Raw genomic sequence first — 16,480 nt, 5'->3', positions numbered from 1 at the left:
ATTTCATGGTTGTACATACTTTCAAATGAACAGACCTGAACACCACACTCTAAGATTCCAACAGTACAATGAATTTTCGCCTCTACGTTCTGGGTGCAAAAGAAACTGATTCCCTTGTCATTTCATGGTAATGTTTAAGAATTATAATGTAAAGAAACAGAATTGTCAGTTTAGGCAGGAAGTCCCATGTCATGATTGTTTAGGCTGTGGCCCCTCTTCCTGGAAGAACACAGGGAGTTAGAGAATTTCAAAGGTTTGGCTGCAGATGGGATGGTGCAGTAGTTAAATTAAAGATTATCTATTATCAAAAAAGTTTGTATTTTTTCTGGCTTTTACAAGGCAAATGTTATTGATACATAAAAGTGTTAATAACATTGACTATCTTTTTCAAAAACATTTAAAATCATGGCAGAATCTTTCTTCTTTCCTTGGTGATTGAAAGGATAAATTAACTATTTTATTTTTCTTCTTTAATTCCTTGGAAAGACTGTAACTTGAAATATCTTAACAACTCAAAATGGGGGTAACGCCTTGTATGACGCCAAGAGTCTGGTGTCAGTGGCAACAGATAAACAACAAATAGTAGTCTGGTGTCAGTGGCAGCAGTAATAGTAGTAGTAATAGTAGTAGCAGCAGTAGTAGTAGTAGTAACTGAAACACGAGGTTATCAAGGGAAAAGAGCCTGGGATTTAAACATTCTGACGTGAGCCAAACAGAAGTAGTCGTTCTCCAATTTCATTCTCCAAGTGGTATCAGTGTTTCCTGATGTCACTGCCTTTTATCTGATAAGAAAACAATTCCCGAATTAAACAACAAAGAAGGGCAAACAAAAAAAAAAAAAAACTTACGAGGCGTCCTCCTGATTGTGCTGAACCGAAACTGTTTACACCAATCAACTTTTTTTACATTTAATATGCGGACACTGACGACGGCTACCAACACCAAGATTCACGGTTTCAGACTCGTTCTTTGTAATGCTCTGTACAGAAATTCGTTCGTTTCCAAGCACATAGAATATGTTGCTAGTACAACAGCAAAGTCATTCTTATCACAATCTCGTGCACTGTACAACGTAATTTTCATTATCACGGAAATGGCAACACCGGAGTCGTTCTTTAATCGTTGCTGGAACTTCCTTCCAAGATTTCAAACGTCCATTGCCTACACCATTTGTTTCAGTCCTCTGCATCTTTTGTGTTCATTCACTTCAGCATTTGCTTCAACTTCAGTACATATATGAGGTCAAAATCACCGTATGCTAAAACTGAAGCGCAACAACACACAACTATCCTGCCCTCTCAAGCACCATTTATCTATAGCCGCCATCTTGATTCCTCCATTTCGTTTTTATTTACAACGATAATTTCCATGCATATACAATAATTACTTACAAGTACATATATGGATATCTGGTGTGTACATGATTAATATGTGAAGTGCAGGCTGAGGTGTGAAGGCTAATTACATCATATCTGCACTACTTCTAGGCCAATGTTGGTTTGATGACACGAAAGTCGCGGCAATCGGAGAGAAGGGGGTGGGAGGGGGTGGGGAGTTGGAATGTACAGAACAGAAGAGTTTGTATAGGGGTGCACTTTAGGGGTGAATGGGTCTCTGAAATAGTCTAAGGGCAAAAGCGACCATATAGAGATTGTACTAAGTATCACAGATATCGGGGTGGATCCAGGAATGCCAAGAAGGGAACAAGATAGGCCTACTCACGAAACCAAAGATGGGGTTCAGTTCTCTCTTCCTCTCTGTGTATATAGACAACGTATAATAAATACCTTTAAAGTCAGGGCAAAAGAAGAGGTCTGAGCGTGAGGTCTATATGTTATTTCTGTAACTTGCAAGACACCTCTACAGTCTGCTGCTAGGTCTAAGAGAACATGATGAGGCTTTAAATTCAGCAATATGAGGAAGTGTTCTTGAAAAGGTTATACTGTATTTTTGAAAGAGGAACGTACTTCTGAAATTCTTTACAGCATTTCAGAATTTTGCAACATTTGTCAAAGTTATGTAACAAGAGATATGGCACCAAAACTTCCAGAGCAGTGTTTGGCCACTGGGTTAGGCCTATTCATCATAGGCTGAACATAATTCTGAAATTCTAGCACAAGCAAATGGCAAGAATTATTCACATAAAACATCTTAAACTTTTAAACTAGTAAAACTAGTTAACGATGTAGCTGTTAGACTAAAATGAGGTAAGTTGGTGATACACTGAAGAACCTAGACCGATGTCCTCAAGAAGGCAATAAATATAAAAAATGAAACTATATACTCGAGAGAAGGAAAGATTAATATATATTTTCTATATACCTGAGAGAAAGGAAGAGAGCTATATATATATACTTTTTATGAGGAGATATTATACTACAGCCGAGAAACAATGTTCGTTAGTTGTGGCGTGATTTCTGTCTCGTCAGCTTCCCTGGATTCACGGTTTAATGCATATTATGTATCATCTCTTTTAAGTATCGGTAAAAAAAATTACCAACATTTTGATATTGAGTCAGATATTCAAACTTCCTCAGACATTCTATCGTAAGCCCTCCGTTTATACTGCTATCTGGATACTTCAACAAGACACACTTTCGCAATATGCTTTGACATGGATTCCTTTTTTTCTTTGTTGAGTAATGTTTCTCTCTTTTCTCTTCTGTCAGTGGAGCTTTCAAGGCGTATTGTTTCACGCGCATTGTTGTTTTGAAAGCTGTCGTCCTCGTGGTGTGGTAGGGGGGTCTGTTGTTTCTCCATGTGGTTTCATTCTCGATAATGAACGTTTCTTCGTTGGCTTTACTTGAGGTACCTTTAGAGAGTGAAAGATGAAAAATAGTGTGTCAGTTCAGATGATAAAAGCAACGTGGTCTAACACACAGAGACTGTGCGTATGTGCAGTATGTATGTATATATGTATATATATATATATATATATATATATATATATATATATATATATATATATATATATATATATATATATATAAAAATTTCATTTGATCTGATAATCTATTAACCTGTAGACTGATATCATCGATGCATTGAGCTACATGCAGATTCACCTTTCCAACTAGCTATCTTTAAATCCTCCTTCATCATATATTAATCTATCTACTCGCTTATTATTCATATCCGTCAAATTTCTCAATAATCAACATGAAATCAAACAAGGGAACAAGCTCGGCCTAGGTTCCACCCCTTACTTGGCAGCCCAGTTCGTCCTGCCGGTGACGCTGGGATTGGCACTGTTGGAGCGGTTCGCTACGGCAGAAGAGTAGGACGTGTTGGTGGTGGTACTAGGGAAGCTGTGCGTCCTGTAAGTCGACGAGTTCCCTGGTCCTGCTCCTCCTCCGGCCTGCACGGACACCAGGGAGCCGGGCATGCTGCGGCTCACGGCTCCTGACGAAGGTGGAAGGGCAGGAAGGGCGGGAGAGAGAGAGAGAAGGGGGGAGATTTAGTGGCTGGTATAAGATGTCGCTTTGATATATACGAGTTAAGGATTTATATGGCTCATTGGAAAATTGTGGAGATATATTTCTAAATACATTTTTAAAATAAATGTAAATACATTTGAAGTTATAATAATGAAGAGTTAACTACTTTGTTTAAATGCACTACAAAGCTCTTTAAGTTTATATGCAAAAATGGAATATATATATATATATATATATATATATATATATATATATATATATATATATATATATATATATATATATATATATATATATATATATATATATATTATTCCCTTCATGGTTATAATTTTCATGGTGATTCATATACTGATCAGCGCATTCTAACTGATTTTATACAAAAATATCATGCTTATACAAACACACACACGCCATACATAACTCTAAAAAAACAACTGCTCAAAAATTTTTTTCTTTTTCATTTCTATTTCGATATAAAAAATATATATTCAAAATGTTTCAAGCACGAAATATTTGTATTTCATACTGAAAAGTCAAAAACCGTGTTGCATTCGAACGCATAGAGGAAAAACAGTGTTGCCAAACACACGTGGCAATGGATGAAAGTGTTGCCAATACGAGATCAGTCCTTTCTCTCTCTATCTCTATCTCTGTTTGGAATACAAAATGTAACAAAACTATTTTTTTTTTTTTTTTTTGTGCAACAAAGCCAGAACGTGCGATCACACCTGTGCGGGACTAATGGAAGATATAATGGAATATATATATATATATATATATATATATATATATATATATATATATATATATATATATATATATATATATATATATATATATATTATTTTTAATTTTATATATATATATATAATCTTTTTTAATTTTCGAAAGGGGAAGTGTACTATTGGAAAAAGTAAAATGGTGTCAGTTCTACGAATGGAGAAAAAATATGGACAAAATTCAAATAAAAATGGTAAATGTAAAGGAAGATATTGTCTATTAATATAATCTCTTGATTGGGGAATATAGAAAAGGGTGTATTATATAATGCAGTACAGGTGAGATAACTTGAGAAATTTACCGAGATAATGTGGGAGATTTACCGAGAGAATTTGAGGAATTTACTGCCCTTTATGTTTAGTACGAGCCCCTCGTAAAAAAAAAAAAAAAAAAAAACATAAACAAAAGGCTGTAAATGTGCCATATTATCTCAGTAAATTTTTCAAATTATCACAGAAAATTTCTTAAATTATCTCACCTGTACTGCATTATATAATACACATTTTTCTACATTAATCAGTCTAAGAATTATGTTAATAGAGATATCTTCGTGCGGCCGTCTCAATCACATTTACAAATAGAAATAAAAACGGTTTTTATTTTTTTAATTTAAAAGAATAAAACACAAAACACACACACTCAAGAGGGCCAAAACTATTGCTGTGTTCAAAAGCCGATTTAATTTTCCCAAATGCTCGGTCACATCACCAGCAACAACACCAAGAACAACAACAACAGCAACAACTTATATAATAAAAGAGGTGACCTCGACATTGGCACGAATTTTCCCACCCAGCCGTTGCGGGTGGAAGGATTTTGAGTTTTCCCGTGCAGTAAAGGGCTCCTTAATTAATTTTCCAATGAAAGAAAAAATTATTATTTGTCCCCCCAAAGCAAAAAAGGACATTATTTTTTACCACACAGGAAAAAGGTTTAATTTTCCCAGGCAGAGAATCCCTAAATTGTCCAAAAAACAAGGCAGCTTAATTTTCCCTATACAGAAAAGGATTTAATTTTTCCACCCATAAAGTGCTTAATTTTTCAGCACAAGGAACTTGCTTTCCCGGCTTATCCAAAGAGAGAGAAAACTTAATTTTCCCAGCGTAAAATAGTTTTAATTTTCTCACCCAAAAAAAAGGACTTCATTTTCCCACAAGGAGAATACCTAGTTTCCCAGCTTTCACAAAAAAGAGGAAGCTTAATTTTCCCAGTGCAGAAAAAGTTTAATTTTCCCCACACAAAAAAGTGCTTAATTTTCCCACACACGGAATGCTTACTTTCCCTGCTTGGACATCTTAATTTTCCAGTGTATTTAAGGTTTAATTTTCCTCCAGCCCAAACTTAATTTTCCCACCCCACAAAAGTGCTTAATTTTTCCCCATTCTGAAAATGGTCGAATTTCCCCTCCCAACACAGGCTGAATACTTTCCCCATACAGAGCAGGCTTAATTTTCTCACACTGAAAAGACTGTATTTTCTTTTTAGAAAATATTCAATAACCTATTAAAAACCACCAAATACCTCCAGAGATATATGCAAATGTCTTATTCACAGAATATCTATTTTCCACTCAAAAAATTGTTTTTTAAAGTTCTCATGAATTTGTTTAATTAATTTGTAAACAAAAATTTTGTTTAGGATGAGATGAAGTCGACTCCTTTCCAGCAAAAGATAGTAATCTATTTTGGCTCAAGGAAAATTTTATTCCCAACCGCTGAGATCTTTGTAATTTTCCCTTCCTGTCGCAAGGACAATGTAATACTTAAGTACTATAGAAAGCAGTAGATGAATAAATAAAAATTACTTATAGAACGCGCACTGAAAAGGAGTGAGCATAAATATTATTCTTTAGCACTCTCTACAACACTCCTCACCTACGGAAATAATTCCAGATTCCTACATTGCAGTGATATAAATTTAGTTGTATAAGCAAAAGCGTAGTAGACAGTCGGTTTTAAACTGTGCACGGATGGATTATGTATGTATGTATGTGTGTATACATGTGTCTCTCTCTCTCCTATGTGAAGAGGATAAGAGGATAAACCATGCAAAGAACAGGAGACAAGAAAGAATGCGTACCACAGACTGACAAAAGCGACCCTCTGGAGAATCATGACAGATTATTTTTGGGAAGAATGAACACGGAATGGGAAGAGGCAAAGAAACTGATGCAAAAATATAGATTAAAAATAAAGGAATACAAACAGAAAGGTTTGCTGTACAGACAAACTACATAAGTATTAAGAATAAGCTATGGAAAATGGCATTTAATTTTGTATGTCGTTCACTTATTAGAGATTGTTTAGGAAGTGTATTCTTTTATGGAAGAATTTGGCTTCTTACAGGCTACATCAAAACTAACAGTACCTCGTTTTCATTTTGTACAAAATCACTACAATCATATTCTCTGTGTTTCGTTAGTCTTTGCTGGGGACTTCGTTAATCTTTTCTCTCTCTCTCTCTCTCTCTCTCTCTCTCTCTCTCTCTCTCTCTCTCTCTCTCTCTCTCTCTCTCTCTCTCATGTTCTAGCCTCATTTATCTGCATTCACTTTTATTTCAATATTCAGTCTCAGCTTCTTTTCCTACTTCTCATTCCTCCAATGAAGAATTCCATCTAAACATTCCATTCCTAATCTAATTCCTACTGGACTGGGTCTAAGTTTTATAGTCCTATTAAATGCTCCTTTCCGCTTGCATATCAGGTATACAAAACATATTAACTAAGTCTAACTGTTGATGGGAATAATACACAGGTGGTGGCATGCCTCCCCAGACTAATATGTAAAATATTAAATTAGTGTAAACCCTCTCAATAAAATCAGAGTTAATTTAAAAAAAAAAAAAAAAAAAAAAACTGGGTAAAATTTTTCCCTCATAAAGAAAGAGTTTGAATGATACAGAGCTTCAAGATTCCTACCTAAATGACTGAATTTTGAATTAAACGTTTTATTTTGACAGGGGATGAACCCAGAGTTCGCAATAACCTCTGAGTTCCACTTTCTAAAAAAAAATAAAAAAAAAAAAAAAAAATAGTCCCAAAGTCAAAACACCTCAACTATCTAATTTAATTTAGGTAAGGACTCAAAGACTTTGATCCCACTAATTCATTTTCCATAACCTTTAAGATGTATTTCACTATTCTTTAGGGTTCTAAAGTTAAATTCCCTCGAGTATCTAACTTGGGAAATGGCTCAAAGATTTTGCTCCTTCTAATTAAGTTTGCCATAACCTTTTCCCTAAACATTCGACATAGGAGGTGGGTCCAAAGCTCAAATGCCTAAAGTTCTACTCGTAATTACTCACGAAGAAGTTCAAACGTCAAGGTCCTATAAACTCAGCTTGGCATACCCTTGAAGTGGTATGTCCCTAAACATTCGACACAGGAAGGTGGATCCAAAAGTTTAAATGCCTAAATTTCTATTTGTGCTTTCTCAAGAAGACGTTCCAAGTTAAGTCCCTGTAAACTCATTCTGCCATAACCTCCAAGCTGAGTTTCCCTAAACTTTAGCCACATAAAGGAGAGAAGGTTATCGTCTAAAGGTTCTTCAAGCTTCTATTCTAGCTCAAGTCATTAAGGGACTCAAAGGTTTCGCTCCTACTTACTCAAGTTGCCATAACCTTTAATGCTAATATCCCCCAAATCGCCATATTTGTCGTTGGAAGCGTTGGAAGTGTCGTTGAAGGACCTATATTTGGCACTGGGGAAAAAGTTATTCTCTCGGGGGGCCTTCGTGTAGCCCAGAGGCTTCTGTAGGGCTCGGTAACTGCCCAGGACTCCTCCTTCGAACGCCCCCAGCCGTCTCACGGACGGCTGCAGGTGCAGGGGAGGGGGGAGGGTGGTCGGGTCGTGATGACCTTGACCTTTCGTGCCAAGGTCGAGGTCGAGACCGATTTTGGGGCGGTGCGCGCTCATCCCGTTCAACAGTGAGGTTGTTGTGCTGTCTTTGTTGTTGTTATTGTTGTTGTTGATTTTGGTGGCGATGCCCGCCCCCGGGGCAAACGAGACGCTGGGTTTCACACCTCTGCCGATGGTCACGCCTCCCACGGCGTCGTCGCCGCCGGCTTCGCCTCCTCCGGGTTTGATTCGGTCTGCCCTGCTGGAGGTCAGAATAGATGCACAGGTAATGATGAGCTTGAATGCACGGATACAAAGGGTGCTAAAGTAAGAAATACGTACTGAGAGAAGCAACTAAATACTTCTAAGTAGCTCAACACGAAAAAAAGGTAAATGCTCAACTAAAAGGCTAATCAGGTAAATAAGTGAATGCTCAACTAAACAGGCTAATCTTGTTAATAACTAAATGCCCAACAGGTAAATAAGTAAATGCTCAACTAAAAGACTAATCAGGTAAATAAGTAAATATTCAACTAAAAGGCTGATCAGTTAATAAGTAAATGCTCAAGTAAAAGGCTAATCAGATGAATAAGTAAATGATCAACAAAAAGGCTAATCAGGTAAATAAGTAAATGCTCAACAAAAAGGATAATCAGGTAAATAAGTAAATGCTCAACTAAAAGGCTAATCGGATAAATAAGTAAATGCTCCACTAAAAGGCTAATCAGGTTAATAAATGAATGCTCAACAGGTAAATAAGTAAATGCTCAACAAAAGCCTAATCAGGTTAATAGGTAAATCCTCAACAGGTAAATAAGCAAATGCTCAAAAAGGCTAAAAAGCTAACTAAGTAAATACTCAGCTAAAAGCCTAGTCAACTAAATACTTAAATTCTCAACCAAAACGATAATCAGTTAAACCAATAAATTCTCAGCTAAAATAGATACACATCTAAGTACTCAGCTAAATACAAATACATTATGTCATTAAACTCTGTACTAAATAACTGCACAGGTAAACAAATATAACTGAAGTTGATATTTAAACAAATGTTCACATAGAATAAAATGTTATTTAATTAATTACAGGACTAAGTTATTAATTCAGATACGTCACTAATGCTCGACTAACAATGAAAACAAAAGTAAATAACTAATTGTAAATAACTAAATAACTAAAAATAGATTCATAAGTAAGGGATATGGAGCATACTTCTGCCAAGAGCACTTGCCAGTTAATGAAGGAGATCATTAAATTATGAAAACATTAGTAGTGCTCCTTGACCTTGACATTTGAGATTTCAAGGTCAAGTTTCGAAAGTTTGCAATAACTATTGAATTGGCGTTAAAAATTATAGAATTGAAAAGGGTATAGATTTGACACAAGAGTGTCTTCTAAAATTTTCAAATTTTTTTTTCTAGGATGAAAATCTGTGAAGAAAAATCTGTAATAAAATCTGTAAAAAAAAAACATAATAAGATCTTGTGTAAAATCCCTTAAAATACTCACCTTTCCTCTTCCCTAGACCGTTAGTAAATGATCAAGAATTTTATTCATGAGAATAAAACAATTTTATTCATGAGAATGAAATAATAATTTTATTCATGAGAATAAAATCAGAATTTTTTTTCATGAGAATAAAATAATAATTATATTTTTTTACAATAGTTTTTTAACTGCACAATTATTCATTGGTACGCAATTCATGATTACAACATAAGTAATTATATTATGGATAATTATTTTGCTATCTACTTTATCATCATGATTTATGAGAATAAGACAGTCGATTTAATTTTTAATTATTTCAAGATTTTTTTTTCGTTTTAAAATTGATTATGGTAGATAGCTGGAATATTATCAGGAATTACTGAAGTTATTCACTCAACTGAATGAGACATTCATTCATTATTAACGTAATTACTGTATAATGATTACTATTATTATCAGTAACTGATGATTGAGAATTGATGGTGAATTAAGCTGATAGAAGTTAAATACAAAGAATCTAATAATTTTGTTCATTGAATATTCATAGCAATTACAAGTTACAGTAGATTATCATTAAATACTGATGCACTCATTTGATCAATTTTTATTGCTAATGAATGTCATAAATTATATTCATCCATTATCAGTTATTAACTTAATTATCAATAATTCATAGCAAGAGCCTTATTTATTCATAATGTTCGTTGTTCATATAGATATTTATTTAATAATGAATATAAAACACTAACTTTACATACGAATTTTAGACCAATTTATCCAAATTATCAGTAGTGAATTATTAACTCTGATAACTGTATATTAAATATTCACATAGGACACTGTTCAAAGTTTAATCGAAATTTTAGTTAATATAATTAGTTAAAAACATTTACTAATACTCATAGACTTTTATTTTCATAATTGTTTTTAGCTGTTATAACATGTAACATACTAATTTTTTTATTATTTAGACAATTATTTTAAAAAACATTTTTATTTTGCTATTTTTTTAAGCTTTTATAACATGTAACATACTCTTATTATTTTATTATTTAGACAACTATTTTCTAAAAGACTTTTATTTTGATCATTTTTTTTTAGATTTATAACATGCAACATACCTTTATTTTTTATTATTATTATTTAGACAACTTTTTTTCAAAAAGACTTTTATTTTGCTAATTCTTTTTTAGTTTTTATTGCATTCAATATACTCTTATTATTTTATCATTTATACAACTATTTTATTATTTTATAAACTGATAAATTCCGATTTTTTGTCACAAACCTGGTGTTTATTGTAAAAGCCAATAAATCGTATTTCAAAAGTATTATTTATTATAATGACTGATGAATCCCAAATCTCATTTATCATAACTATATATTAATAGCATAATTAAAAATTTATGAATATATTTTGCGAGTAAGGAAAAAAATCCGAATTACTTTTCTTATCAAAATTAGTTTTTTTTATAAAAAACAAACAAGTAATCTTGAAAAATTATCTATTTTCACGAAACAATAAACAAAAACCAAATGATAATTATTCCTAATTTTGCTAAAATAACTATATTTTAAAACATTTGTCAAAAATTCAATAGAAAATAAACATTTCAATTACAATGACAACTAAATCATATAAATTTTGAATTTAATAACGTTGAAATAACTATATTTTATAGCAGTTGTCAAAAATTCAGTAAAAAACAAACACCTCAATGAAAATGAAAACTAAATCATATAAATTCTGAATGTAATGATCCCATTTTCTTTAATTATAACGATTCGTCTCGATAAAGAAAACGGGAATATCCTTAGCATCACTGACCACGGGAGTCAAAAGGAACTTGGTCAAAAGGAACCTGGTCTAAAGGAACTTACCCACGGGCCTCGTCCTTCCCGTAATGTTCGGAGATCCTGGAGTTCCCGAGGGCAAAGGACAGGTTATTGATCTCTGGGTTGTGATCCTTGAAATAAGGATACCTGCGGGAGAAGGAAGGACTTGAGTTAATGTCTGTTGGGATTCTAGTTTTCTGCAAAAGAAAACTGTGCTGGCTTTGTCTGTCCGTCCGCACTTTTTCTGTCCGCCCTCAGATCTTAAAAACTACTGAGGCTAGAGGGCTGCAAATTGGTATGTTGATCATCCACCCTCCAGTCATCAAACATACCAAATTGCAGCCCTCTAGCCTCAGTGGTTTTTATTTTATTTAATGTCAAAGTTAGCCATAATCGTGCTTCTGGCAACGATATAGGATATGCCACCACCGGCCAATGGTTAAAGTTTCATTGGCCGCAGCTCATACAGCATTATACCAAGACCACAGAAAGATAGATCCATTTTCGGTGGTCTTGATTATACGCTGTAGCGGCTGTAAAGAAAATTCGATTGCGCCGAAGAAACTTCGGCGCATTATTTACTTGTTTTTATCTTTACGTCTTAAAACACAAACGTTAATTCACTTATTTATTTGTTTCTGTGTGTAAAATTTTAATGAATTGCAATTTTAATATATTAGTTTTGTCCTCAAGGGAAAAATAATAAAATTTTGGGACACAGGCAGAGTTAGAGAAGTTAGACAGTTCGTTTAGAGAACAAAACAAATGACTGACAAGTGAAAATTATTACAAAGTAATTTTAGTGACGGTTTACAGCAGGCTAAGAAAGGCACACTGCAAGCATTACGAAACGAATGACATTATCTGAATCAAAGTGGAAAGAGGTAGCATTTATTTTGAAATATGTCTGCCCTAATAACAGTAGCATTTTTTAAAAATATGTTTGCCCTAATGACAGTGGCATTTAATTTGAAATATATTTGCTCTAATGACAGTGGCATTTATTTGAAATATATTGCTCTAATGATAGAGGCATATATTCTGCAATATGTTTGCCCTAATGACAGTAACTTTTATTTTGAAATACGTTTGCTTTAATGACAGAGCATCTATTTTGAAATATATTTGCCCTCATGACAGTAGCATTTATTTTGACATATGTTTACCCTAATGAAAGTAGCATTTATTTTAAAATGTGTTTGCCCTCATGACAGTAGCATACATTCTGAAATATGTCTGCCCTAAAGACAATAGCATTTATTTTGAAATATATCTGCCCTCATGAAAGTAACATTCATTCTTTGATGCACATGACAGTGACTGACATTTGTACGCAAGTATGAAAGTATGCCTGCGTGTATATACGAGAGTACTACACAGCAGGAAGCCGAATGCCATCGATCAAATGACGTAACTCCCTACGAATTTCTACTGCACTCATTTCCGGTCCTCGCCGGGCGGTGCAAAGTTCAAATGAGTTCTGAACTTCTCTCTCCGAGAGGTCTGGAATCGGGTTGCATTCCTACGACGCTTCGATTCCCACCTAATTTACTGTCTGTGGGAATTGCTGGCTCTTGCGAAAAGCCGTGAAGTGGAGACACAAATTTTTATATTATTATTATTATTATTATTATTATTATTATTATTATTATTTTATTATTATTATTACACCGTTCAATAATAATAATAATAATAATAATAATAATAATAATAATAATAATAATAATAATTTGAAAAATTATGCCTTTACTTCATGACGTTATTATTATTATTATTATTATTATTAGGCAAATAACGTTCATTATGAAGATAATACTGTACAAAACACGGAAGAGACGGCAAGTCCCGACCCTGAGACGTTAAGTACCCCCCCGTGTTGGATGACGACAAGCCTTGTTATAACCAGACTTCTGAGTCACTTTTCAAGTCTCGTGAGCCTAACTCAAGAGATTCATATAAAAATGAGTGTGGTAACTAGAGCAAGGACACGTTCAAGCAGCTGGGACAGCTGGATACAGATGGAAACACAAAGGAAGGTAGAAAATTCCGAATTCCTGCACGGGAGATGAAAACCAAAGACGATCCCACATTTAAGACATTTCGGGTCGTCTCTTTTGCTTGGTATTGATTCCTCTCGTTCAGAGAGAGAGAGAGAGAGAGAGAGAGAGAGAGAGAGAGAGAGAGAGAGAGGTGCGTGCGTTCACTCCCACCGACTTTCCATTATTCAGAGCTGACGTTTTACCTGGTGACGCATTTCTTCTCCCTCTCCTTCCTCTTCCTCCTTTTCTTGTTGTTGTTGTTGTTGTTGTTCTTCTTCTTCTCCTTCTTCTTCTTCTTCTTCTCAGATTTCGCCACCCTTGGCAATGGGTTACAATGCGGCCCTATGGCCAAGACATCGCCGAATCTGGATTGGCAAATTGGAAAGATTCCAAAGCAGTGTCCAGTACCCTGAGTAACGTATTGTCTAAGGAGATATTATGAATGATTTGTGGGAGTCTCCTTGGGTCCACAACTACACAGCTTACTGTCCTTTTTCTTTGAATTCTAAATCCGGGGCCTTTCATGTCTATCACTCATTTAGCTGTCCAGCTTCTTCAGCTCTTTTCTATCGTATTTTTCACCCATGTGAGAGGCTACAAAATGAACTGTGAAATAATTTCACTTCTATTACTTATGATAATTGTATTCTGCATTTCTTCTCGGCTCCTTTGCTTTTCATTTCTATCCTTATTTAGCTGTCCAACTTCATTAACTCTGTCCCATCCTATTTTTCACTGCTACGAGAAGCTAAAACTTTAACTGAGTAACAATACTAATAAAACTGTAAATGCGAGACGCTAAAAAATTAATTCAGTACAACTACTAATACTACTGTTAATGATAACATCTCTCCTTCTTTCCATTACGTCATGATAACCCACTACCATTTAGTAGCTGCGTTCCCCCTTTTCCGAATTCCTGTCCCGGTAAAGGTCGCTGGAGAATGTCGGATTCTGGCCTCGAAATATCACGCGGATTTGGGCGGCGGTGGGGGGGGGGGTGGGGGGGGGGCGGGGGAAGGTGAGTGGTTATAGATGCTCTTTGTCTTGGGCGAGGCTGGACGGACAGACAAAAATAGAGACTGTCTGTGTCTTTGGTTTCGTATTTATTATTATTATTATTATTATTATTATTATTATTATTATTATTATTATTATTATTATTATTATTATTATTATTTGTTGCGCGTCTGTTTGTTTATTTCAACTGGAAATGAATGTGGATTTTATTTTTGTAGGTATGATTAAATATTGTAACTTTTAAAATTTTTACTGTACTTAGGCAGTCAGGCCACTGATCACTCAGCAATAATAAATATCTATCTATCTATCCTTCTAGATAGATAGATAGATGGAAAGATAGATCTATCCTCAGTTTTCAAGAGATGGATATGCTTTTGAGTCCGTGTGTGTGTGTGTGTGTGTGTGTGACTGTCACTAGGATGAAGTGACAGATAGAGGTAAACATAACACAAAAGAATAAAACAAGAAACGGATAAATCAGAGAGAGAGAGAGAGAGAGAGAGAGAGAGAGAGAGAGAGAGAGAGAGAGAGAGAGAGAATAAAGTTTTGGTTTTCATGCCCAAAATGCAACGGTCTGGAAGGTAAGCAGTATATATCCATTGAGAGAGAGAGGAGGGGGCGCGTGAGGTGTCGAGACTCACTGACTCACCAGAGACTCACGGACTTCACGGACTGCCAGAAACTCAAGGACTCACCAGAGACTCAAGGACTGACTCAACAGAGACTCACGGACTCACCAGAGACTACCTGACTCACAAGAGACTCATGGACTCTTCAGAGACTCAAGGACTCACCAGAGACTCACGGACTCACCAGAGACTCAAGGACTCTCCAGAGACTCAAGGACTCTCCAGAGACGGACTCACCAGACCTGACTCAAGAGACTCATGGACTCTCCAGACTCACGGACTCAGACGGAGGACTCACCAGAGCCAGAGACTCACGGACTCACAAGAGACTCATGGACTCTCCAGAGACTCACGGACTCTCCAGAGACTCACGGACTCACCAGAGACTCAAGGACTCACCAGAGACTCAAGGACTCACCAGAGACTCAAGGACTCTCCAGACACTCACGGACTCACCAGAGACTACACTCACCAGAGACTCATGGACTCTCCAGAGACTCACGGACTCAGAGACTCGCCGACTCACCTGAGACTCTGTTGTGCCGTGGGGCGCCTGGCGGGATTCCACCTCATCATTTCGCTCATCAGCTGGATGGCGTCGGCAGAGGCATTCGGAATGAGCGTCGTCAGCGGCGTCGGAGAGAACTGCGGGAACTTGAAGTTCATCTGCTGCGCCAGAGAGTAAGCCTCCGGCCAATCACGCTGCGGAATGCGAGGAGAAATGAGTCATTTCACTCACCAGCAGTGCGTCGAATGAACCTTACAAAAATTGCGTCATTCATTCGTATCTCTAAATCCTCGTGATTCCTGAATGCTAATGTCTTTCTTTTCTAATACTTCTTTCTTCCCTTATCTATCCAAACCATTTCTAGGTCTTCCTCTCTTCTTTTCTCTTAATATTTATCAGTTATACACTCTTTTCACCATCTATTTTTGTCTATTTCGACTTTCACTTCTATCTTGTTTATGTTCTCGTGATTCTTGAACGCTATGGACCTTCTTTATTAAATACCTCTTTCACTTCCCACTTACCTAATCGTTTCTAAGCCTTCCTCTCTTCCTTTCTCCTGATATTTATCAATTATACGCTCTCCACCAACTATCATCTTCCATTCTTTTCACATGACCGAACCATCTCAAGAATGGACCTAGTTTGAATGTTGGAATCTTGATAACTAAATAAAGTTACTGTTTACTTTACAATATAAATAGCAGTATCACAATAAAAATATGTAATCATTTGTTCTTTTATGTACTATAAACTTTTTATTTTCACTACTCCCACTACGTGTCTCCACATTCATTCCCTACAGAGTCTTCTATAACCTCCATAAAGGAGAGATGGCTCAACAACCCCTAAAAATATATATACATATATATATATATATATATATATATATATATATA

General features: G+C 35.4%; 1 protein-coding gene across 3 annotated transcripts in view; it reads right to left on the bottom strand.

The window, feature by feature from the left end:
• Positions 1-381: 381 nt before the first annotated feature.
• Positions 382-16,480, bottom strand: part of LOC136834907 (serine/threonine-protein kinase MAK) — a 72,767-nt gene continuing 56,668 nt past the window's right edge. For 2 of the 3 annotated variants that reach the window (XM_067097726.1, XM_067097727.1), the window contains exons 7-11: positions 15,600-15,775; positions 11,428-11,529; positions 7,824-8,317; positions 3,207-3,402; positions 382-2,812 (exon numbers count right to left, since the gene is read on the bottom strand). In XM_067097726.1, coding sequence (XP_066953827.1) covers positions 2,800-2,812; positions 3,207-3,402; positions 7,824-8,317; positions 11,428-11,529; positions 15,600-15,775 — 981 coding nt within the window. In that variant the 3' untranslated portion in view covers positions 382-2,799. The remainder of the gene's footprint in view (positions 2,813-3,206; positions 3,403-7,823; positions 8,318-11,427; positions 11,530-15,599; positions 15,776-16,480) is intronic. The other variant, XM_067097728.1, reaches the window with a different exon arrangement.

The sequence above is a fragment of the Macrobrachium rosenbergii genome, chromosome 54 (genome assembly GCF_040412425.1).
Source record: "Macrobrachium rosenbergii isolate ZJJX-2024 chromosome 54, ASM4041242v1, whole genome shotgun sequence".
Classification (NCBI taxonomy): Eukaryota; Metazoa; Arthropoda; class Malacostraca; order Decapoda; family Palaemonidae; genus Macrobrachium; species Macrobrachium rosenbergii.
The sequence above is the reverse complement of the archived record's forward strand: the minus strand, read 5'-3'. Positions and strand labels throughout refer to the sequence as shown.